The 25826-nt window shown below is 47.1% G+C and overlaps 1 protein-coding gene across 6 annotated transcripts in view; it reads right to left on the reverse strand.

Moving 5' to 3' along the window:
- Nucleotides 1-1116: 1116 nt before the first annotated feature.
- Nucleotides 1117-25826, reverse strand: part of LOC131936737 (coronin-1A) — a 72831-nt gene continuing 48121 nt past the window's right edge. For 4 of the 6 annotated variants that reach the window (XM_059293799.1, XM_059293798.1, XM_059293801.1 and 1 more), the window contains 10 exons: nt 25195-25291; nt 24281-24393; nt 23165-23278; nt 21943-21999; nt 17688-17929; nt 16579-16744; nt 15703-15876; nt 2615-2722; nt 1587-1738; nt 1117-1366 (listed from right to left, as the gene is read on the reverse strand). In XM_059293799.1, coding sequence (XP_059149782.1) covers nt 1366; nt 1587-1738; nt 2615-2722; nt 15703-15876; nt 16579-16744; nt 17688-17929; nt 21943-21999; nt 23165-23278; nt 24281-24393; nt 25195-25291 — 1224 coding nt within the window. In that variant the 3' untranslated portion in view covers nt 1117-1365. The remainder of the gene's footprint in view (nt 1367-1586; nt 1739-2614; nt 2723-15702; nt 15877-16578; nt 16745-17687; nt 17930-21942; nt 22000-23164; nt 23279-24280; nt 24394-25194; nt 25292-25826) is intronic. The other 2 variants (XM_059293802.1, XM_059293800.1) reach the window with 2 other exon arrangements.

The raw sequence follows: 25826 nt of genomic DNA on the forward strand, positions 1-25826 counted from the left end.
ACATACATTAGTACTGTCACCATAGTGACCACATACATTAGTACTGTCACCATAGTGACCACATACATTAGTACTGTCACCATAGTGACCACATACATTAGTACTGTCACCATAGTGACCACATACATTAGTACTGTCACCATAGTGACCACATACATTAGTACTGTCACCATAGTGACCACATACATTAGTACTGTCACCATAGTGACCACATACATTAGTACTGTCACCATAGTGACCACATACATTAGTACTGTCACCATAGTGACCACATACATTAGTACTGTCACCATAGTGACCACATACATTAGTACTGTCACCATAGTGACCACATACATTAGTACTGTCACCATAGTGACCACATACATTAGTACTGTCACCATAGTGACCACATACATTAGTACTGTCACCATAGTGACCACATACATTAGTACTGTCACCATAGTGACCACATACATTAGTACTGTCACCATAGTGACCACATACATTAGTACTGTCACCATAGTGACCACATACATTAGTACTGTCACCATAGTGACCACATACATTAGTACTGTCACCATAGTGACCACATACATTAGTACTGTCACCATAGTGACCACATACATTAGTACTGTCACCATAGTGACCACATACATTAGTACTGTCACCATAGTGACCACATACATTAGTACTGTCACCATAGTGACCACATACATTAGTACTGTCACCATAGTGACCACATACATTAGTACTGTCACCATAGTGACCACATACATTAGTACTGTCACCATAGTGACCACATACATTAGTACTGTCACCATAGTGACCACATACATTAGTACTGTCACCATAGTGACCACATACATTAGTACTGTCACCATAGTGACCACATACATTAGTACTGTCACCATAGTGACCACATACATTAGTACTGTCACCATAGTGACCACATACATTAGTACTGTCACCATAGTGACCACATACATTAGTACTGTCACCATAGTGACCACATACATTAGTACTGTCACCATAGTGACCACATACATTAGTACTGTCACCATAGTGACCACATACATTAGTACTGTCACCATAGTGACCACATACATTAGTACTGTCACCATAGTGACCACATACATTAGTACTGTCACCATAGTGACCACATACATTAGTACTGTCACCATAGTGACCACATACATTAGTACTGTCACCACCTACTAAAGTCAAGGCTGGTGAGCACATACTAAGGTCAAGGACTGTCACAGTGAAGCAACTGAAAGTCTCCAGGTATAAACAGCTGTCCACAAGGGAGGTAATGCCACAATGTGTTGCTTCCCTTCAGTGTCCAGCTTTAGCACCAAAATTCAAGTCTTGCCATCAGAGAAATCTAACGAGATCCAAGGTTTGGTCGGTCAGCACAACCAGGTCACACAACTCACACTCATCTCTTACACATATCTCACACACAACCTCCCACAGGACAGTTTCAGCCTCCCACAGGACAGTTTCAGTCTCCCACAGGACAGCCACAGGACAGTTTCAGCCTCCCACAGGACAGTTTCAGCCACCCACAGGACAGCCGTACCTATGTCCCAAAGTTGACCTACCAACAATTACTTTCTCCAGGTCGGAGGTCAGATTCTCGCTCCCTCATGTGGGAGAGTTCCATCTCTAGCTGTTTGATGCGCCTGTCTTTGACCTGCAGCTGCTCCTGTAGACTGGCAATCTCCTCCAGCTGACGGAAGTAGGCCTTCTTTAACTGTTGATATGGTCAATAGTGGGGTCAGACATGGACAATAGTGGGGTCAAACATGGACATGAGTGGGGTCAAACATGGATAATAGTGGGGTCAAACATGGACAATAGTGGGCTCAAACATGGACATAGTGGGGTCAAACATGGACAATAGTGGGGTCAAACATGGACAATAGTGGGGTCAAACATGGACAATAGTGGGGTCAAACATGGACAATAGCGGGGTCAAACATGGACAATAGTGGGGTCAAACATGGACAATAGTGGGGTCGAACATGGACAATAGTGGGCTCAAACATGGACATGAGTGGGGTCAAACATGGACAATAGTGGGGTCAAACATGGACAATAGTGGGGGTCAAACATGGACAATAGTGGGGTCAAACATGGACAATAGTGGGGTCAAACATGGACAATAGTGGGGTCAAACATGGACAAGAGTGGGCTCAAACATGGACAATAGTGGGGTCAAACATGGACAATAGTGGGGTCAAACATGGACAAAAGTAAGGTCAAACATGGACAAGCGGGTGAAACATTTAGTTTGTGAGTGGAACGACTAATGGTAGAGCTGTGCTTAGCTTAGCTGATGTAAAACTAGCTCAATCAAATACAAGCAGGTAACATGTACCATTCAGCACCAAGTGCTGCGTACAGCACCGAGTGCTGCGTACGGCACCGAGTGCAGCGTATGGCATAAAGTTCCATGTGTTGTGACAGCATTGAGCACTGCGTGAGAGCAACAGACCAAACCTTGTGTAAAAAAAAAAATTCACATTTCTAATCCAACATTTTTTAAACTAGCCCAAGTTAAGCCTGTCAAACCAAACATTGATAAGAAGAGCAAATGATATTGGGTGAACAAAGGGAAGCTACCTACCTCAGGGTCACTGCTAGGGGGATTAACTCCGTACCTTGCAGACAGCGTGGGGGAGGGGGAGGCAGCGGCAGATACAGGTGGCGACCAGACTTTACGAACATGAATAGCCTGTGGCAAGGACAGATAAGTCACATGACAGACAAGTGTCAAGTCACATGACATACTTGAGCTCTTTCTTACCTAAGAATTTATCTGACCCCCACACACACACACGCACGGACAAACCTGACAACACTATGGTGGTAGGAGACCAAGCCCATAGGACAAGGACAGAGTAGTGTGTGGGCTAGTGTGTGGGCTAGTGTGTGGGCTAGTGTGTGGGCTAGTGTGTGGGCTAGTGTGTGGGCTAGTGTGTGGGCTAGTGTGTGGGCTAGTGTGTGGGCTAGTGTGTGGGCTAGTGTGTGGGCTAGTGTGTGGGCTAGTGTAACCAGTGTGTGGGCTAGTGTAACCAGTGTGTGGGCTAGTGTAACCAGTGTGTGGGCTAGTGTAACCAGTGTGTGGGCTAGTGTGTGGGCTAGTGTGTGGGCTAGTGTGTGGGCTAGTGTGTGGGCTAGTGTGTGGGCTAGTGTAACCAGTGTGTGGGCTAGTGTAACCAGTGTGTGGGCTAGTGTGTGGGCTAGTGTGTGGGCTAGTGTAACCAGTGTGTGGGCTAGTGTAACCAGTGTGTGGGCTAGTGTAACCAGTGTGTGGGCTAGTGTGTGGGCTAGTGTGTGGGCTAGTGTGTGGGCTAGTGTGTGGGCTAGTGTGTGGGCTAGTGTAACCAGTGTGTGGGCTAGTGTAACCAGTGTGTGGGCTAGTGTGTGGGCTAGTGTGTGGGCTAGTGTGTGGGCTAGTGTAACCAGTGTGTGGGCTAGTGTAACCAGTGTGTGGGCTAGTGTAACCAGTGTGTGGGCTAGTGTGTGGGCTAGTGTGTGGGCTAGTGTGTGGGCTAGTGTAACCAGTGTGTGGGCTAGTGTAACCAGTGTGTGGGCTAGTGTAACCAGTGTGTGGGCTAGTGTAACCAGTGTGTGGGCTAGTGTAACCAGTGTGTGAGCTAGTGTGTGGGCTAGTGTAACCAGTGTGTGGGCTAGTGTAACCAGTGTGTGGGCTAGTGTAACCAGTGTGTGGGCTAGTGTAACCAGTGTGTGGGCTAGTGTGTGGGCTAGTGTAACCAGTGTGTGGGCTAGTGTAACCAGTGTGTGGGCTAGTGTAACCAGTGTGTGGGCTAGTGTGTGGGCTAGTGTGTGGGCTAGTGTGTGGGCTAGTGTGTGGGCTAGTGTAACCAGTGTGTGGGCTAGTGTAACCAGTGTGTGGGCTAGTGTGTGGGCTAGTGTGTGGGCTAGTGTAACCAGTGTGTGGGCTAGTGTAACCAGTGTGTGGGCTAGTGTGTGGGCAAGTGTGTGGGCTAGTGTAACCAGTGTGTGGGCTAGTGTAACCAGTGTGTGGGCTAGTGTAACCAGTGTGTGGGCTAGTGTAACCAGTGTGTGGGCTAGTGTGTGGGCTAGTGTAACCAGTGTGTGGGCTAGTGTAACCAGTGTGTGGGCTAGTGTAACCAGTGTGTGGGCTAGTGTAACCAGTGTGTGGGCTAGTGTGTGGGCTAGTGTAACCAGTGTGTGGGCTAGTGTGTGGGCTAGTGTAACCAGTGTGTGGGCTAGTGTGTGGGCTAGTGTGTGGGCTAGTGTAACCAGTGTGTGGGCTAGTGTAACCAGTGTGTGGGCTAGTGTAACCAGTGTGTGGGCTAGTGTAACCAGTGTGTGGGCTAGTGTGTGGGCTAGTGTAACCAGTGTGTGGGCTAGTGTAACCAGTGTGTGGGCTAGTGTAACCAGTGTGTGGGCTAGTGTAACCAGTGTGTGGGCTAGTGTAACCAGTGTGTAGCCAGTGTGTGGGCTAGTGTAACCAGTGTGTGGGCTAGTGTGTGGGCTAGTGTAACCAGTGTGTGGGCTAGTGTAACCAGTGTGTGGGCTAGTGTAACCAGTGTGTGGGCTAGTGTAACCAGTGTGTGGGCTAGTGTAACCAGTGTGTGGGCTAGTGTAACCAGTGTGTGGGCTAGTGTAACCAGTGTGTGGGCTAGTGTGTGGGCTAGTGTGTGGGCTAGTGTGTGGGCTAGTGTAACCAGTGTGTGGGCTAGTGTAACCAGTGTGTGGGCTAGTGTAACCAGTGTGTGGGCTAGTGTAACCAGTGTGTGGGCTAGTGTGTGGGCTAGTGTAACCAGTGTGTGGGCTAGTGTAACCAGTGTGTGGGCTAGTGTGTGGGCTAGTGTGTGGGCTAGTGTGTGGGCTAGTGTGTGGGCTAGTGTAACCAGTGTGTGGGCTAGTGTGTGGGCTAGTGCAACCAGTGTGTGGGCTAGTGTGTGGGCTAGTGTGTGGGCTAGTGTGTGGGCTAGTGTAACCAGTGTGTGGGCTAGTGTGTGGGCTAGTGTAACCATTGTGTGGGCTAGTGTGTGGGCTAGTGTAACCAGTGTGTGGGCTAGTGTAACCAGTGTGTGGGCTAGTGTGTGGGCTAGTGTAGCCAGTGTGTGGGCTAGTGTGTGGGCTAGTGTAACCAGTGTGTGGGCTAGTGTAACCAGTGTGTGGGCAAGTGTGTGGGCTAGTGTAACCAGTGTGTGGGCTAGTGTGTGGGCTAGTGTAACCAGTGTGTGGGCTAGTGTAACCAGTGTGTGGGCTAGTGTAACCAGTGTGTGGGCAAGTGTGTGGGCTAGTGTAGCCAGTGTGTGGGCTAGTGTGTGGGCTAGTGTAACCAGTGTGTGGGCTAGTGTGTGGGCTAGTGTAACCAGTGTGTGGGCTAGTGTAACCAGTGTGTGGGCAAGTGTGTGGGCTAGTGTAGCCAGTGTGTGGGCTAGTGTGTGGGCTAGTGTAACCAGTGTGTGGGCTAGTGTAACCAGTGTGTGGGCAAGTGTGTGGGCTAGTGTAGCCAGTGTGTGGGCTAGTGTGTGGGCTAGTGTAACCAGTGTGTGGGCTAGTGTAACCAGTGTGTGGGCTAGTGTAACCAGTGTGTGGGCAAGTGTGTGGGCTAGTGTAGCCAGTGTGTGGGCTAGTGTGTGGGCTAGTGTAACCAGTGTGTGGGCTAGTGTAACCAGTGTGTGGGCAAGTGTGTGGGCTAGTGTAACCAGTGTGTGGGCTAGTGTAACCAGTGTGTGGGCTAGTGTAACCAGTGTGTGGGCTAGTGTAGCCAGTGTGTGGGCTAGTGTGTGGGCTAGTGTAACCAGTGTGTGGGCTAGTGTGTGGGCTAGTGTAGCCAGTGTGTGGGCTAGTGTGTGGGCTAGTGTAACCAGTGTGTGGGCTAGTGTAACCAGTGTGTGGGCAAGTGTGTGGGCTAGTGTAACCAGTGTGTGGGCTAGTGTAACCAGTGTGTGGGCTAGTGTAACCAGTGTGTGGGCTAGTGTAACCAGTGTGTGGGCTAGTGTAACCAGTGTGTGGGCTAGTGTGTGGGCAAGTGTGTGGGCTAGTGTAACCAGTGTGTGGGCTAGTGTAACCAGTGTGTGGGCAAGTGTGTGGGCTAGTGTAACCAGTGTGTGGGCTAGTGTAACCAGTGTGTGGGCTAGTGTAACCAGTGTGTGGGCAAGTGTGTGGGCTAGTGTAACCAGTGTGTGGGCTAGTGTAACCAGTGTGTGGGCAAGTGTGTGGGCTAGTGTGTGGGCTAGTGTAACCAGTGTGTGGGCTAGTGTAACCAGTGTGTGGGCTAGTGTAACCAGTGTGTGGGCTAGTGTAACCAGTGTGTGGGCAAGTGTGTGGGCTAGTGTGTGGGCTAGTGTAACCAGTGTGTGGGCTAGTGTAACCAGTGTGTGGGCTAGTGTAACCAGTGTGTGGGCTAGTGCAACCAGTGTGTGGGCTAGTGTGTGGACTAGTGTAACCAGTGTGTGGGCTAGTGTAACCAGTGTGTGGGCTAGTGTAACCAGTGTGTGGGCAAGTGTGTGGGCTAGTGTAACCAGTGTGTGGGCTAGTGTAACCAGTGTGTGGGCTAGTGTAACCAGTGTGTGGGCTAGTGTAACCAGTGTGTGGGCTAGTGTAACCAGTGTGTGGGCAAGTGTGTGGGCTAGTGTAACCAGTGTGTGGGCTAGTGTAACCAGTGTGTGGGCTAGTGTGTGGGCTAGTGTGTGGGCTAGTGTGTGGGCTAGTGTAACCAGTGTGTGGGCTAGTGTAACCAGTGTGTGGGCTAGTGTGTGGGCTAGTGTAACCAGTGTGTGGGCTAGTGTGTGGGCTAGTGTAACCAGTGTGTGGGCTAGTGTGTGGGCTAGTGTAACCAGTGTGTGGGCTAGTGTAACCAGTGTGTGGGCTAGTGTAACCAGTGTGTGGGCAAGTGTGTGGGCTAGTGTAACCAGTGTGTGGGCAAGTGTGTGGGCTAGTGTAGCCAGTGTGTGGGCTAGTGTGTGGGCTAGTGTAACCAGTGTGTGGGCTAGTGTAACCAGTGTGTGGGCAAGTGTGTGGGCTAGTGTAGCCAGTGTGTGGGCTAGTGTGTGGGCTAGTGTAACCAGTGTGTGGGCTAGTGTAACCAGTGTGTGGGCTAGTGTAACCAGTGTGTGGGCAAGTGTGTGGGCTAGTGTAGCCAGTGTGTGGGCTAGTGTGTGGGCTAGTGTAACCAGTGTGTGGGCTAGTGTAACCAGTGTGTGGGCAAGTGTGTGGGCTAGTGTAACCAGTGTGTGGGCTAGTGTAACCAGTGTGTGGGCTAGTGTAACCAGTGTGTGGGCTAGTGTAGCCAGTGTGTGGGCTAGTGTGTGGGCTAGTGTAACCAGTGTGTGGGCTAGTGTGTGGGCTAGTGTAGCCAGTGTGTGGGCTAGTGTGTGGGCTAGTGTAACCAGTGTGTGGGCTAGTGTAACCAGTGTGTGGGCAAGTGTGTGGGCTAGTGTAACCAGTGTGTGGGCTAGTGTAACCAGTGTGTGGGCTAGTGTAACCAGTGTGTGGGCTAGTGTAACCAGTGTGTGGGCTAGTGTAACCAGTGTGTGGGCTAGTGTGTGGGCAAGTGTGTGGGCTAGTGTAACCAGTGTGTGGGCTAGTGTAACCAGTGTGTGGGCAAGTGTGTGGGCTAGTGTAACCAGTGTGTGGGCTAGTGTAACCAGTGTGTGGGCTAGTGTAACCAGTGTGTGGGCAAGTGTGTGGGCTAGTGTAACCAGTGTGTGGGCTAGTGTAACCAGTGTGTGGGCAAGTGTGTGGGCTAGTGTGTGGGCTAGTGTAACCAGTGTGTGGGCTAGTGTAACCAGTGTGTGGGCTAGTGTAACCAGTGTGTGGGCTAGTGTAACCAGTGTGTGGGCAAGTGTGTGGGCTAGTGTGTGGGCTAGTGTAACCAGTGTGTGGGCTAGTGTAACCAGTGTGTGGGCTAGTGTAACCAGTGTGTGGGCTAGTGCAACCAGTGTGTGGGCTAGTGTGTGGACTAGTGTAACCAGTGTGTGGGCTAGTGTAACCAGTGTGTGGGCTAGTGTAACCAGTGTGTGGGCAAGTGTGTGGGCTAGTGTAACCAGTGTGTGGGCTAGTGTAACCAGTGTGTGGGCTAGTGTAACCAGTGTGTGGGCTAGTGTAACCAGTGTGTGGGCTAGTGTAACCAGTGTGTGGGCAAGTGTGTGGGCTAGTGTAACCAGTGTGTGGGCTAGTGTAACCAGTGTGTGGGCTAGTGTGTGGGCTAGTGTGTGGGCTAGTGTGTGGGCTAGTGTAACCAGTGTGTGGGCTAGTGTAACCAGTGTGTGGGCTAGTGTGTGGGCTAGTGTAACCAGTGTGTGGGCTAGTGTGTGGGCTAGTGTAACCAGTGTGTGGGCTAGTGTGTGGGCTAGTGTAACCAGTGTGTGGGCTAGTGTAACCAGTGTGTGGGCTAGTGTAACCAGTGTGTGGGCAAGTGTGTGGGCTAGTGTAACCAGTGTGTGGGCTAGTGTGTGGGCTAGTGTAACCAGTGTGTGGGCTAGTGTGTGGGCTAGTGTAACCAGTGTGTGGGCTAGTGTAACCAGTGTGTGGGCTAGTGTAACCAGTGTGTGGGCAAGTGTGTGGGCTAGTGTAACCAGTGTGTGGGCTAGTGTAACCAGTGTGTGGGCTAGTGTAACCAGTGTGTGGGCTAGTGTGTGGGCAAGTGTGTGGGCTAGTGTAACCAGTGTGTGGGCTAGTGTAACCAGTGTGTGGGCTAGTGTAACCAGTGTGTGGGCTAGTGTAACCAGTGTGTGGGCTAGTGTAACCAGTGTGTGGGCTAGTGTAACCAGTGTGTGGGCTAGTGTAACCAGTGTGTGGGCTAGTGTAACCAGTGTGTGGGCTAGTGTAACCAGTGTGTGGGCTAGTGTAACCAGTGTGTGGGCTAGTGTAACCAGTGTGTGGGCTAGTGTAACCAGTGTGTGGGCTAGTGTAACCATTGTGTGGACTAGTGTAACCAGTGTGTGGGCAAGTGTGTGGGCTAGTGTAACCAGTGTGTGGGCTAGTGTAACCAGTGTGTGGGCTAGTGTAACCAGTGTGTGGGCTAGTGTGTGGGCTAGTGTAACCAGTGTGTGGGCTAGTGTAACCAGTGTGTGGGCTAGTGTAGCCAGTGTGTGGGCTAGTGTAACCAGTGTGTGGGCTAGTGTAACCAGTGTGTGGGCTAGTGTGTGGGCTAGTGTAACCAGTGTGTGGGCTAGTGTAACCAGTGTGTGGGCTAGTGTAACCAGTGTGTGGGCTAGTGTAACCAGTGTGTGGGCTAGTGTAACCAGTGTGTGGGCTAGTGTAACCAGTGTGTGGGCTAGTGTAACCAGTGTGTGGGCTAGTGTAACCAGTGTGTGGGCTAGTGTAACCAGTGTGTGGGCTAGTGTAACCAGTGTGTGGGCAAGTGTGTGGGCTAGTGTAACCAGTGTGTGGGCTAGTGTAACCAGTGTGTGGGCTAGTGTAACCAGTGTGTGGGCTAGTGTAACCAGTGTGTGGGCTAGTGTGTGGGCTAGTGTGTGGGCTAGTGTAACCAGTGTGTGGGCTAGTGTGTGGGCTAGTGCACTGTTCAAGTCCATTCATCCAGTATTTTCCTATTAACCCCACCTGTCACTTGACATATACATAATACGTTACTTAACACTTCTATCACTTCTACATGCAATATTTACTTCCTAAGGATACATGCTCATCAGCTATATATGACATCTATCTCTTATACATGCACTATTTTCTTCACATCAAGTGGCATGCACACATCACATGGAGCCATCAAGTATGGAGCCATCAAGTATGGAGCCATCATGTATAGAGCCATCAAGCAAACAGAGTGGGACAAAAATCAACCCAAGAAAAGCGACCAAGCAAAAATTGACATAACTAAAGCAAATGTAAAAACAAGAAAAAAATTCATTTGTGTTGACATCTCAACAGGTATGTGTATAATGTGTGATGTACGATGTGTATATGTGCATAGAATGCTGTGTTTGTGATGTATGACATGTTTATGATGTGTGTGTTTTATGTACGTATGATGTTTGTATGTGTATGATGTGTGTAGTATAATGTGTGTTATATAAGATATGTGTGTGATGCATGACATGCGTGTGTGACATAGGTGTGTGATGTATGACGTGTGTGACATAGGTGTGTGATGTATGACATGTGTGACATAGGTGTGTGATGTATGACGTGTGTGATGTATGACGTGTGTGATGTATAACGTGTGTGACATAGGTGTGTGATGTATGACGTATGTGATGTATGACGTGTGTGATGTATGACGTGTGTGACATAGGTGTGTGATGTATGACGTGTGTGACATAGGTGTGTGATGTATGACGTGTGTGATGTATGACGTGTGTGATGTATGACGTGTGTGACATAGGTGTGTGATGTATGAGGTGTGTGACATAGGTGTGTGATGTATGACGTGTGTGATGTATGACGTGTGACATAGGTGTGTGATGTATGACGTGTGTGATGTATGACGTGTGTGATGTATGACGTGTGTGATGTATGACGTGTGTGATGTATGACGTGTGTGACATAGGTGTGTGATGTATGACGTGTGTGATGTATGACGTGTGTGACATAGATGTGTGATGTATGACGTGTGTGATGTATGACGTGTGTGACATAGGTGTGTGATGTATGACGTGTGTGGTGTATGACGTGTGTGATGTATGACGTGTGTGACATAGGTGTGTGATGTATGACGTGTGTGATGTATGACGTGTGTGATGTATGACGTGTGTGATGTATGACGTGTGTGATGTATGACGTGTGTGATGTATGACGTGTGTGATGTATGACGTGTGTGATGTATGACGTGTGTGATGTATGAAGTGTGTGTGTGATATCTGACATGTTATAAGGTGTGTAAAGCGAGATATCAAGTATTGCTATAGTGATATTTCTATATCATGGTACCCTTTATAAGGGGTTCAGTCAATGTCTATATCATGGTACCCTTTATAAGGGGTTCAGTCAATGTCTATATCATGGTACCCTTTATAAGGGGTTCAGTCAATGTCTATATCATGGTACCCTTTATAAGAGGTTCAGTCAATGTCTATATCATGGTACCCTTTATAAGGGGTTTAGTCAATGTCTATATCATGGTACCCTTTATAAGGGGTTCAGTCATTGTGCACATGAAGCTGGTGGGTTTGGTACCACCAAATATAAAAAAGGTTAAGAACCACTGTTGTAAGCAACATGCAAGCCTACAACTACAGGTGGTGAAGATATGTCAAGCATAGTATCAAATAAAGCACAAAGGTATTATAAACTAAACCAGCAACCACATAATGCTAATTCACTAGAGAAGCAAATTAATGTTTTAACTTGTTTTTATGTGCCATTCAATTTAATGATGATAAGGTTTTTTAATGGTCAATTTAACATCAAATTATGGACATGAATTGTCAGTTCAAAATGTATAGTCAGTTTTAATGGTCAGTCTAGATGTGAGATGGATGAGTTTGTGGTCAGTCTAGATGTGAGATGGATGAGTTTGTGGTCAGTTCTAATGGTCAGTCTAGATGTGAGATGGATGAGTTTGTGGTCAGTTCTAATGGTCAGTCTAGATGTGAGATGGATGAGTTTGTGGTCAGTTCTAATGGTCAGTCTAGATGTGAGATGGATGAGTTTGTGGTCAGTTCTAATGGTCAGTCTAGATGTGAGATGGATGAGTTTGTGGTCAGTTCTAATGGTCAGTCTAGATGTGAGATGGATGAGTTTGTGGTCAGTTCTAATGGTCAGTCTAGATGTGAGATGGATGAGTTTGTGGTCAGTCTAGATGTGAGATGGATGAGTTTGTGGTCAGTCTAGATGTGAGATGGATGAGTTTGTGGTCAGTCTAGATGTGAGATGGATGAGTTTGTGGTCAGTTCTAATGGTCAGTCTAGATGTGAGATGGATGAGTTTGTGGTCAGTCTAGATGTGAGATGGATGAGTTTGTGGTCAGTTCTAATGGTCAGTCTAGATGTGAGATAGATGAGTTTGTGGTCAGTTCTAATGGTCAGTCTAGATGTGAGATGGATGAGTTTGTGGTCAGTTCTAATGGTCAGTCTAGATGTGAGATGGATGAGTTTGTGGTCAGTTCTAATAGTCAGTCTAGATGTGAGATGGATGAGTTTGTGGTCAGTTCTAATGGTCAGTCTAGATGTGAGATGGATGAGTTTGTGGTCAGTCTAGATGTGAGATGGATGAGTTTGTGGTCAGTCTAGATGTGAGATGGATGAGTTTGTGGTCAGTCTAGATGTGAGATGGATGAGTTTGTGGTCAGTCTAGATGTGAGATGGATGAGTTTGTGGTCAGTTCTAATGGTCAGTCTAGATGTGAGATGGATGAGTTTGTGGTCAGTTCTAATGGTCAGTCTAGATGTGAGATGGATGAGTTTGTGGTCAGTTCTAATGGTCAGTCTAGATGTGAGATGGATGAGTTTGTGGTCAGTCTAGATGTAAGATGGATGAGTTTGTGGTCAGTCTAGATGTGAGATGGATGAGTTTGTGGTCAGTTCTAATGGTCAGTCTAGATGTGAGCTGGATGAGTTTGTGGTCAGTTCTAATGGTCAGTCTAGATGTGAGATGGATGAGTTTGTGGTCAGTTCTAATGGTCAGTCTAGATGTGAGATGGATGAGTTTGTGGTCAGTCTAGATGTGAGATGGATGAGTTTGTGGTCAGTTCTAATGGTCAGTCTAGATGTGAGATGGATGAGTTTGTGGTCAGTCTAGATGTGAGATGGATGAGTTTGTGGTCAGTCTAGATGTGAGATGGATGAGTTTGTGGTCAGTTCTAATGGTCAGTCTAGATGTGAGCTGGATGAGTTTGTGGTCAGTTCTAATGGTCAGTCTAGATGTGAGATGGATGAGTTTGTGGTCAGTTCTAATGGTCAGTCTAGATGTGAGATGGATGAGTTTGTGGTCAGTTCTAATGGTCAGTCTAGATGTGAGATGGATGAGTTTGTGGTCAGTTCTAATGGTCAGTCTAGATGTGAGATGGATGAGTTTGTGGTCAGTCTAGATGTGAGATGGATGAGTTTGTGGTCAGTCTAGATGTGAGATGGATGAGTTTGTGGTCAGTTCTAATGGTCAGTCTAGATGTGAGATGGATGAGTTTGTGGTCAGTCTAGATGTGAGATAGATGAGTTTGTGGTCAGTTCTAATGGTCAGTCTAGATGTGAGATGGATGAGTTTGTGGTCAGTTCTAATGGTCAGTCTAGATGTGAGATGGATGAGTTTGTGGTCAGTCTAGATGTGAGATGGATGAGTTTGTGGTCAGTCTAGATGTGAGATGGATGAGTTTGTGGTCAGTTCTAATGGTCAGTCTAGATGTGAGATGGATGAGTTTGTGGTCAGTTCTAATGGTCAGTCTAGATGTGAGATGGATGAGTTTGTGGTCAGTTCTAATGGTCAGTCTAGATGTGAGATGGATGAGTTTGTGGTCAGTTCTAATGGTCAGTCTAGATGTGAGATGGATGAGTTTGTGGTCAGTCTAGATGTGAGATGGATGAGTTTGTGGTCAGTCTAGATGTGAGATGGATGAGTTTGTGGTCAGTTCTAATGGTCAGTCTAGATGTGAGATGGATGAGTTTGTGGTCAGTTCTAATGGTCAGTCTAGATGTGAGATGGATGAGTTTGTGGTCAGTTCTAATGGTCAGTCTAGATGTGAGATGGATGAGTTTGTGGTCAGTCTAGATGTGAGATGGATGAGTTTGTGGTCAGTTCTAATGGTCAGTCTAGATGTGAGATGGATGAGTTTGTGGTCAGTCTAGATGTGAGATGGATGAGTTTGTGGTCAGTCTAGATGTGAGATGGATGAGTTTGTGGTCAGTTCTAATGGTCAGTCTAGATGTGAGCTGGATGAGTTTGTGGTCAGTTCTAATGGTCAGTCTAGATGTGAGATGGATGAGTTTGTGGTCAGTTCTAATGGTCAGTCTAGATGTGAGATGGATGAGTTTGTGGTCAGTTCTAATGGTCAGTCTAGATGTGAGATGGATGAGTTTGTGGTCAGTTCTAATGGTCAGTCTAGATGTGAGATGGATGAGTTTGTGGTCAGTCTAGATGTGAGATGGATGAGTTTGTGGTCAGTCTAGATGTGAGATGGATGAGTTTGTGGTCAGTTCTAATGGTCAGTCTAGATGTGAGATGGATGAGTTTGTGGTCAGTCTAGATGTGAGATAGATGAGTTTGTGGTCAGTTCTAATGGTCAGTCTAGATGTGAGATGGATGAGTTTGTGGTCAGTTCTAATGGTCAGTCTAGATGTGAGATGGATGAGTTTGTGGTCAGTCTAGATGTGAGATGGATGAGTTTGTGGTCAGTCTAGATGTGAGATGGATGAGTTTGTGGTCAGTTCTAATGGTCAGTCTAGATGTGAGATGGATGAGTTTGTGGTCAGTTCTAATGGTCAGTCTAGATGTGAGATGGATGAGTTTGTGGTCAGTTCTAATGGTCAGTCTAGATGTGAGATGGATGAGTTTGTGGTCAGTTCTAATGGTCAGTCTAGATGTGAGATGGATGAGTTTGTGGTCAGTCTAGATGTGAGATGGATGAGTTTGTGGTCAGTCTAGATGTGAGATGGATGAGTTTGTGGTCAGTTCTAATGGTCAGTCTAGATGTGAGATGGATGAGTTTGTGGTCAGTTCTAATGGTCAGTCTAGATGTGAGATGGATGAGTTTGTGGTCAGTTCTAATGGTCAGTCTAGATGTGAGATGGATGAGTTTGTGGTCAGTTCTAATGGTCAGTCTAGATGTGAGATGGATGAGTTTGTGGTCAGTCTAGATGTGAGATGGATGAGTTTGTGGTCAGTTCTAATGGTCAGTCTAGATGTGAGATGGATGAGTTTGTGGTCAGTTCTAATGGTCAGTCTAGATGTGAGATGGATGAGTTTGTGGTCAGTTCTAATGGTCAGTCTAGATGTGAGATGGATGAGTTTGTGGTCAGTTCTAATGGTCAGTCTAGATGTGAGATGGATGAGTTTGTGGTCAGTTCTAATGGTCAGTCTAGATGTGAGATGGATGAGTTTGTGGTCAGTTCTAATGGTCAGTCTAGATGTGAGATGGATGAGTTTGTGGTCAGTTCTAATGGTCAGTCTAGATGTGAGATGGATGAGTTTGTGGTCAGTTCTAATGGTCAGTCTAGATGTGAGATGGATGAGTTTGTGGTCAGTTCTAATGGTCAGTCTAGATGTGAGATGAATGAGTTTGTGGTCAGTTTAGATGTGAGATGGATGAGTTTGTGGTCAGTTCTAATGGTCAGTCTAGATGTGAGATGGATGAGTTTGTGGTCAGTTCTAATGGTCAGTCTAGATGTGAGATGGATGAGTTTGTGGTCAGTTCTAATGGTCAGTCTAGATGTGAGATGGATGAGTTTGTGGTCAGTCTAGATGTGAGATGGATGAGTTTGTGGTCAGTTCTAATGGTCAGTCTAGATGTGAGATGGATGAGTTTGTGGTCAGTCTAGATGTGAGATAGATGAGTTTGTGGTCAGTTCTAATGGTCAGTCTAGATGTGAGAAGGATGAGTTTGTGGTCAGTTCTAATGGTCAGTCTAGATGTGAGATGGATGAGTTTGTGGTCAGTCTAGATGTGAGATGGATGAGTTTGTGGTCAGTCTAGATGTGAGATGGATGAGTTTGTGGTCAGTTCTAATGGTCAGTCTAGATGTGAGATGGATGAGTTTGTGGTCAGCTCTAATGGTCAGTCTAAATGGGAGATGGATGAGTTTGTGGTCAGGCCTTACGTTGGTGTGTGATGTAGCTGAGGGCTGACCAATGACCATCTGAACAGCGCTAACATGCTCAGCACCACCAGAAATTGTGTTGGCTCTCTGAGGTCCATTGCTGCGACCAAAACGAGCTTGGACAAAACGTGAAGAACTCACTGGCTTAGAACTACTCACACTTGATGATACCAGCTAGACAGAAAAATTCTTCACATTATTTGGGTCACTATGTGGCCCATGTCAGAGGGGGGGAACTTGAAGGCAATCCATCCAATGAAAAAATTTGTTAGTAACAAAAGAGGGATTAGGATATTTTAATGTGTGTGTCCCTCACAAAACTAATGTCAATGTGTGGTCCCTCACAAAACTAATGTCAATGTGTGGGCCCTCACAAAACTAATGTCAATGTGTGGTCCCTCACAAAACTAATGTCAATGTGTGTGGGCCCTCACAAAACTAATGTCAATGTGTGGGTCCCTCACAAAACTAATGTCAATGTGTGGGCCCTCACAAAACTAATGTCAATGGGTGTGGTCCCTCACAAAGCTGATTAGAACAACACAAGAGGAAGCATGCCAAGTTTAGTGCAGTGGTGACCAAAGGGCTATGGGGAGGTTTTAATACCCACATGTGGGGGAGGTTTTAATCCCTACAGATTGAACTCCCTGAATGTCAGGGAGGGGAGGTTTGACTATCCTGTCACAATAGGACATATTTTTTAAGTAGAATGCCTTTTTTAAATTGTAAGATGTCCATACAATAGCAGGCTCCACCCCCTAGCACAGTGCTCACCACTAGACTCAAGTCAATGAAAAACGTGGGCAATGTGGCTGAAATGTGGCTGAAATGTGGCTGAAATGTGCAGTAAAAAGTAGAGAGAAGATGTAAACAAACATGGTCCCCAGCTGAGGGGTCTCCTGTGTGGCCATTGACGTGGTGGACAACGTGGCTGCTAGCCAGAGGCAGGGAGGCTGGTGAGGGTCTGCCATGGGCTGTGGTCACGGCTGTGGTCAGGGCTGTGGTCAGGGCTCCAGGGGTGGATGAGGATACGGATGAATCACTGAAACAAATCAACAACTTTGTTATGTGGTCTTATGGTGGACTGGTCATGTGGTCTTATGGTGGACTGGGGAACAGGGCATTTCCCCCCTGTCAATTACCCCCGTATATTCCCCCCCCCCCCCGACATTACCCCCCAGAGTAATTACCCCCCCCCCTATCAATTACCCCCCGCCCAGTAGGACATTACCCCCCCCCCCCCCCCCCCCCTCCGGACAGGGTTAGAGTTAGGGTTAGGTTTAGGGCTAGGGTTAGGGTTAGGATTAGGGCTAGGGTTAGGATTAGGGCAAGGGCTAGGGCTAGGGTTAGGGTTAGGATTAGGGCTAGGGTTAAGATTAGGGTTAGGGTTGTGTCTAGCTTTGGTTTTCGTTTTGTGTGAAGTTTTAGGCTAAGGTGGATGCTTAGGTTTTGGTCTTTTTCTTAAATTTGGATTAAAGTAGTATATAGGTATAAAATTCTAGTTAGGGTTAGGATTTTAACTTGAGAGGGGGGAGGGGGGTAATTGACAGGGGGGTAATTGACAGGGGGGTAATTGCTCCGGGGGGGGGGGGGGGGTAAATACGGGGGGGGAATGTCCGGGGGGGAAATATCCAGGGGGGTAATGTCCGGTGGACTGGTCATGTGACTGGTCATGTGGTCTTATGGTGGACTGGTCATGTGGTCTTATGGTGGACTGGTCATGTGGTCTTATGGTGGACTGGTCATGTGGTCTTATGGTGGACTGGTCATGTGGTCTTATGGTGGACTGGTCTTATGGTGGACTGGTCATGTGGTCTTATGGTGGACTGGTCTTATGGTGGACTGGTCATGTGGTCTTATGGTGGACTGGTCATGTGGTCTTATGGTGGACTGGTCATGTGGTCTTATGGTGGACTGGTCATGTGGTCTTATGGTGGACTGGTCATGTGGTCGTATGGTGGACTGGTCATTTGATGCTTAATTACCTATCCCCATCCTCCCTATGACCACTAAGCCTGCGGATGTTTTTGATAGAAGCTGGTTCATGTTTCTCCGAGCCATTCCATTGGCTGGGTGCAGACATTGGGGAGGGTGTTCTGAAAACCACTGGAGCATGACCCTCTGGGGAGATTCTCTGTGTAGTGGGCGGGGCTGCAGAGAAGGGTGCGGCTGTACGATTGATGGCTCGGTAGGTTGTTATCTGTGGCGGCTTGCTCAGAGAACTTAACTGGGAGATTGTTCAAACATCATTCATAAAACATTGCATATAAAACAGCATTCATAAAACATGACTCATAAAACATCATTCATCAAACATCACTCATAAAACATTGCATATTAAATGTCGTTCATAAAAAATCATTCATGAACATTTCATATAAAACATCATTCATCAAACATCACTCATAAAACATTGCATATAACACATTCCTGAGATTTATGTATGTGTGGGTGACAGATTAGTGTGGGGAACATACCTGAGATGTGTGGGTGACAGATTAGTGTGGGGAACATACCTGAGATGTGTGGGTGACAGATTAGTGTGGGGAACATACCTGACATGTGTGGGTTACAGATTAGTGTGGGGAACATACCTGAGATGTGTGGGTGACAGTGTGGGGAACATACCTGACATGTGTGGGTGACAGATTAGTGTGGGGAACATACCTGAGATGTGTGAGTGACAGATTAGTGTGGGGAACATACCTGAGATGTGTGGGTGACTAGTGTGTGGGACATACCTGAGATGTGTGGGTGACAGATTAGTGTGGGGAACATACCTGAGATGTGTGGGTGACAGATTGGTGTGGGGAACATACCTGAGATGTGTGGGTGACAGATTAGTGTGGGGAACATACCTGAGATGTGTGGGTGACAGATTAGTGTGGGGAACATACCTGAGATGTGTGGGTGACAGATTAGTGTGGGGAACATACCTGAGATGTGTGGGTGACAGATTAGTGTGGGGAACATACCTGAGATGTGTGGGTGACTAGTGTGGGGGACATACCTGAGATGTGTGGGTGACAGATTAGTGTGGGAACATACCTGAGATGTGTGGGTGACAGATTAGTGTGGGGAACATACCTGAGATGTGTGGGTGACAGATTAGTGTGGGGAACATACCTGAGATGTGTGGGTGACAGATTAGTGTGGGGAACATACCTGAGATGTGTGGGTGACAGATTAGTGTGGGAACATACCTGAGATGTGTGGGTGACAGATTAGTGTGGGGAACATACCTGAGATGTGTGGGTGACAGATTAGTGTGGGGAACATACCTGAGATGTGTGGGTGACAGATTGGTGTGGGGGACATACCTGAGATGTGTGGGTGACAGATTAGTGTGGGGAACATACCTGAGATGTGTGGGTGACAGATTAGTGTGGGGAACATACCTGAGATGTGTGGGTGACAGATTAGTGTGGGGAACATACCTGAGATGTGTGGGTGACAGATTAGTGTGGGGAACATACCTGAGATGTGTGGGTGACTAGTGTGGGGAACATACCTGAAATGTGTGGGTGACTAGTGTGGGGAACATACCTGAGATGTGTGGGTGACTAGTGTGGGGAACATACCTGAAATGTGTGGGTGACTAGTGTGGGGAACATACCTGAGATGTGTGGGTGACAGATTGGTGTGGGGAACATACCTGAGATGTGTGGGTGACAGATTAGTGTGGGGAACATACCTGAGATGTGTGGGTGACAGATTAGTGTGGGGAACATACCTGAGATGTGTGGGTGACAGATTAGTGTGGGGAACATACCTGAAATGTGTGGGGGACAGATTAGTGTGGGGAACATACCTGAGATGTGTGGGTGACAGATTAGTGTGGGGAACATACCTGAGATGTGTGGGTGACAGATTGGTGTGGGGAACATACCTGAGATGTGTGGGTGACAGATTAGTGTGGGGAACATACCTGAGATGTGTGGGTGACAGATTAGTGTGGGGAACATACCTGAAATGTGTGGGTGACAGATTAGTGTGGGGAACATACCTGAGATGTGTGGGTGACAGATTAGTGTGGGGAACATACCTGAGATGTGTGGGTGACAGATTAGTGTGGGGAACATACCTGAGATGTGTGGGTGACAGATTAGTGTGGGGAACATACCTGAGATGTGTGGGTGACAGATTAGTGTGGGGAACATACCTGAGATGTGTGGGTGACAGATTAGTGTGGGGAACATACCTGAGATGTGTGGGTGACAGATTAGTGTGGGGAACATACCTGAGATGTGTGGGTGACAGTGTGGGGAACATACCTGAGATGTGTGGGTGACAGATTAGTGTGGGGAACATACCTGAGATGTGTGAGTGACAGATTAGTGTGGGGAACATACCTGAGATGTGTGGGTGACAGATTAGTGTGGGGAACATACCTGAGATGTGTGGGTGACAGATTAGTGTGGGGAACATACCTGAGATGTGTGGGTGACAGATTAGTGTGGGAACATACCTGAGATGTGTGGGTGACAGATTAGTGTGGGAACATACCTGAGATGTGTGGGTGACAGTGTGGGGAACATACCTGAAATGTGTGGGTGGCAGATTAGTGTGGGGAACATACCTGAAATGTGTGGGTGGCAGATTAGTGTGGGGAACATACCTGAGATGTGTGGGTGACAGATTAGTGTGGGGAACATACCTGAGATGTGTGGGTGACAGACTAGTGTGGGGAACATACCTGAGATGTGTGGGTGACAGATTGGTGTGGGGAACATACCTGAGATGTGTGGGTGACAGATTAGTGTGGGGAACATACCTGAGATGTGTGGGAGACAGATTAGTGTGGGGAACATACCTGAGATGTGTGGGTGACAGATTAGTGTGGGGAACATACCTGACATGTGAGGGTGACAGATTAGTGTGGGGAACATACCTGACATGTGTGGGTGACAGATTAGTGTGGGGAACATACCTGAGATGTGTGGGAGACAGATTAGTGTGGGGAACATACCTGAGATGTGTGGGTGACAGATTAGTGTGGGGAACATACCTGACATGTGTGGGTGACAGATTAGTGTGGGGAACATACCTGAGATGTGTGAGTGACAGATTAGTGTGGGGAACATACCTGAGATGTGTGGGTGACAGATTAGTGTGGGGAACATACCTGAGATGTGTGGGTGACAGATTAGTGTGGGGAACATACCTGAGATGTGTGGGAGACAGATTAGTGTGGGGAACATACCTGAGATGTGTGGGTGACAGATTAGTGTGGGGAACATACCTGAAATGTGTGGGTGACAGATTAGTGTGGGGAACATACCTGAGATGTGTGGGTGACAGATTAGTGTGGGGAACATACCTGAGATGTGTGGGTGACAGATTAGTGTGGGGAACATACCTGAGATGTGTGGGAGACAGATTAGTGTGGGGAACATACCTGAGATGTGTGGGTGACTAGTGTGGGGAACATACCTGAAATGTGTGGGTGACTAGTGTGGGGAACATACCTGAGATGTGTGGGTGACAGATTGGTGTGGGGAACATACCTGAGATGTGTGGGTGACAGATTAGTGTGGGGAACATACCTGAAATGTGTGGGGGACAGATTAGTGTGGGGAACATACCTGAGATGTGTGGGTGACAGATTAGTGTGGGGAACATACCTGAGATGTGTGGGTGACAGATTGGTGTGGGGAACATACCTGAGATGTGTGGGTGACAGATTAGTGTGGGGAACATACCTGAGATGTGTGGGTGACAGATTAGTGTGGGGAACATACCTGAAATGTGTGGGTGACAGATTAGTGTGGGGAACATACCTGAGATGTGTGGGTGACAGATTAGTGTGGGGAACATAACTGAGATGTGTGGGTGACAGATTAGTGTGGGGAACATACCTGAGATGTGTGGGTGACAGATTGGTGTGGGGAACATACCTGAGATGTGTGGGTGACAGATTAGTGTGGGGAACATAACTGAGATGTGTGGGTGACAGATTAGTGTGGGGAACATACCTGAGATGTGTGGGTGACAGATTAGTGTGGGGAACATACCTGAGATGTGTGGGTGACAGATTAGTGTGGGGAACATACCTGAGATGTGTGGGTGACAGACTAGTGTGGGGAACATACCTGAGATGTGTGGGTGACAGATTAGTGTGGGGAACATACCTGAGATGTGTGGGTGACTGGTGTGGGGAACATACCTGAGATGTGTGGGTGACAGATTAGTGTGGGGAACATACCTGAGATGTGTGGGTGACTGGTGTGGGGAACATACCTGGGGCTGGACAGCAGAAGACATGGATACCCGAGGCTTGTCAAGTATTGTCCCATTCTGTTGACAAAACACACTTATACAAGTCTGTCTGTTTGTGGGTTTGTGGCATATCTTTAAACTTAAAATTGACACACTTGTATTTTAACGATCCAGATATTTTCATCTTGATGAATTTTATTTTATGCGTAGTCTAAACTAGACAATTTCTAAACATTTGTGACCTATGTACCATGAATTAGCTATTGTCTTAACATGTAAAACTAATTTGCTTGTTCTCACTGATGTTATTGTCATATCATTGGTACAAAATGATGGGCCAACTGAAAATCTGATGGCCAACTGATAATCTGAGGGGCCAACTGATAATCTGATGGCCAACTGATAATCTGATGGGCCAACTGATAATCTGATGGGCCAACTGATAATCTGATGGCCAACTGATAATCTGATGGCCAACTGATAATCTGATGGGCCAACTGATAATCTGAGGGGCCAACTGATAATCTGATGGGCCAACTGATAATCTGAGGGGCCAACTGATAATCTGATGGGCCAACTGATAATCTGATGGGCCAACTGATAATCTGCTGGCCAACTGAAAGTCAGATGGGCCAACTGATAATCTAATGGGCCAACTGATAATCTAATGGGCCAACTGATAATCTGAGGGGCCAACTGATAATCTGATGGGCCAACTGATAATCTGAGGGGCCAACTGATAATCTGATGGGCCAACTGATAATCTGATGGGCCAACTGATAATCTGCTGGCCAACTGAAAGTCAGATGGGCCAACTGATAATCTAATGGGCCAACTGATAATCTGAGGGGCCAACTGATAATCTGATGGGCCAACTGATAATCTGAGGGGCCAACTGATAATCTGATGGGCCAACTGATAATCTGATGGGCCAACTGATAATCTGATGGGCCAACTGATAATCTAATGGGCCAACTGATAATCTGAGGGGCCAACTGATAATCTGATGGGCCAACTGATAATCTGATGGGCCAACTGATAATCTAATGGGCCAACTGATAATCTGATGGGCCAACTGATAAGCTGAGGGGCCAACTGATAATCTGATGGGCCAACTGATAATCTGATGGGCCAACTGATTATCTGATGGGCCAACTGATAATCTGATGGGCCAACTGATAATCTGATGGGCCAACTGAAAGTGGCCAACCAATCTCAAAATTCTTGAAAAGGTTGTACTAACCTCTAAATTAATTAAAATGGGACCTCTGTTGATGCCACTAGTCCACTCATCTGCTGTCAATGAGGGGATGGTACTGGCAGTGGGTGGATACACATCATGCTGGAACCCTTCCGCCTGGACAAGTGGACAGGTCATTTATGACAGGTGGACAGGTCATTTGTGGCAGGTGGACAGGTCATTTGTGACAGGTGGACAGGTCATTTGTGACATGTGGACAGGTCATTTGTGACAGGTGGACAGGTGATTTGTGACAGGTGGACAGGTGATTTGTGACAGATGGACAGGTCATTTGTGATAAGTGGACAGGTCATTTGTGACAGGTTGACAGACAGGTGGACAGGTCATTTGTGGCAGGTAGACAGGTCATTTGTGACAGGTGGACAGGTCATTTGTGACAGGTGGACAGGTCATTTGTGACAGGTGGACAGGTCATTTGTGACAGGTGGACAGGTCATTTGTGACAGGTGGACAGGTCATTTGTGACAGGTGAACAGACAGGTGGATAGGTAATTTGTGACAGGTGGACATGTCATTTGTGACAGGTGGAAAGGTCATTTGTGACAGGTGAACAGGTCATTTGTGACAGGTGGACAGGTCATTTGTGACAGGTGGACAGGTCATTTGTGACAGGTAGACATGGTCATTTGTGACAGGTGGACAGGTCATTTGTGACAGGTGGACAGGTGATTTGTGACAGGTGGACAGGTCATTTGTGACAGGTGGACAGGTCATTTGTGACAGGTGAACAGACAGGTGGATAGGTAATTTGTGACAGGTGGACAGGTAATTTGTGACAGGTGGACAGGTCATTTGTGACAGGTGGACAGGTCATTTGTGATAGGTGGACATGGTCATTTGTGACAGGTGGAAAGGTCATTTGTGACAGGTGGACAGGTCATTTGTGGCAGGTGGACAGGTCATTTGTGACAGGTGGACAGGTCATTTGTGACAGGTGGACAGGTCATTTGTGACAGGTGGACAGGTCATTTGTGACAGGTGGACAGGTCATTTGTGACAAGTGGACAGGTAATTTCTGACAGGTGGACATGGTCATTTGTGACAGGTGGTGATTTGTGACAGCCCAAGCAAGCATACCATTAATTAAAATCACTCTACCTTTCTAGGTACGATCATAGAAATAGGTTCCACCAGGTTTTTGGATGCATGGAGCTTATAAAACCTGGCCACTTCATTTTTAAATGGGTCAATGCCTCGTTTTGGCATCATGCCTGAAAAAGATTGGGGTGGGGGGAGGGTATGGAATAGAGAATACTCAGACTAAAAAATGTAATATCTAACCACTTCATTCAGATCAAAGTCAAGCAGTCAGCCAGCCATCAAGTCAAGCAAGCAGTCAGCCAGCCATCAAGTCAAGCAAGCAGTCAAGTCAGTACGTGACCCATCCAGCAAATCAGCCAGCATTTCATTCAGTCAGCCAGCAAGTCAATCAGTCAGCCAGCAAGTCAATCAGTCAGCCAGCAAGTCAATCAGTCAGCCAGCATTTCATTCAGTCAGCCAGCAAGTCAATCAGTCAGCCAGCAAGTCAATCAGTCAGCCAGCAAGTCAATCAGTCAGCCAGCAAGTCAATCAGTCAGCCAGCAAGTCATTCAGTCAGCCAGCAAGTCAATCAGTCAGCCAGCAAGTCAATCAGTCAGCCAGCAAGTCAATCAGTCAGCCAGCAAGACAATCAGTCAGCCAGCAAGTCATTCAGTCAGCCAGCAAGTCAATCAGTCAGCCAGCAAGTCATTCAGTCAGCCAGCAAGTCATTCAGTCAGCCAGCAAGTCAATCAGCCAGCAAGTCAATCAGTCAGCCAGCAAGTCATTCAGTCAGATAAGCTGGTAAGAAAGATAACAGAACTCACCTAACCCCCTCTGTCCAGCTAGCAGGTCAGCTGGTAAGAAAGATAACAGAACTCACCTAACCCCCTCTGTCCAGCTAGCAGGTCAGCTGGTAAGAAAGATAACAGAACTCACCTAACCCCCTCTGTCCAGCTAGCAGGTCAACTGGTAAGAAAGATAACAGAACTCACCTAACCCCCTCTGTGGTAGTGCTGATTGGTATGTGTTTAAGAAATAGATTTCACTTTCTTCTGTGTCAATTTCAAAGTATCTGATGTTGCCATCACCCTGGGTTTAAAGGTTGTTAGCATAAATTAGATGAAATTAGCTTTAACAAGTATCTGATGGTGTCATTACCCTGGGTTCAATAAATTACAAGAAATAAATTTATAACATGGTGACATGTAATATGTAGCTTACATGTGTGGCTGATGTAATATGTAGCTTACATGTGTGGCTGATATAGCTTACATGTGTGGCTGATGTAGCTTACATGTGTGGCTGATGTAATATGTAGCTTACATGTGTGGCTGATGTAGCTTACATGTGTGGCTGATGTAATATGTAGCTTACATGTGTGGCTGATGTAATATGTAGCTTACATGTGTGGCTGATGTAATATGTAGCTTACATGTGTGGCTGATGTAATATGTAGCTTACATGTGTGGCTGATGTTATATATAGCTTACATGAGTGGCTGATGTAATATGTAGCTTACATGTGTGGCTGATGTAGCTTACATGTGTGGCTGATGTAATATGTAGCTTACATGTGTGGCTGATGTAATATGTAGCTTACATGTGTGGCTGATGTTATATATAGC

This window comes from Physella acuta, unplaced genomic scaffold, assembly GCF_028476545.2.
Source record: "Physella acuta isolate Inbredline_101_S28 unplaced genomic scaffold, ASM2847654v3 ptg000186l, whole genome shotgun sequence".
Taxonomy (NCBI): domain Eukaryota; kingdom Metazoa; phylum Mollusca; class Gastropoda; family Physidae; genus Physella; species Physella acuta.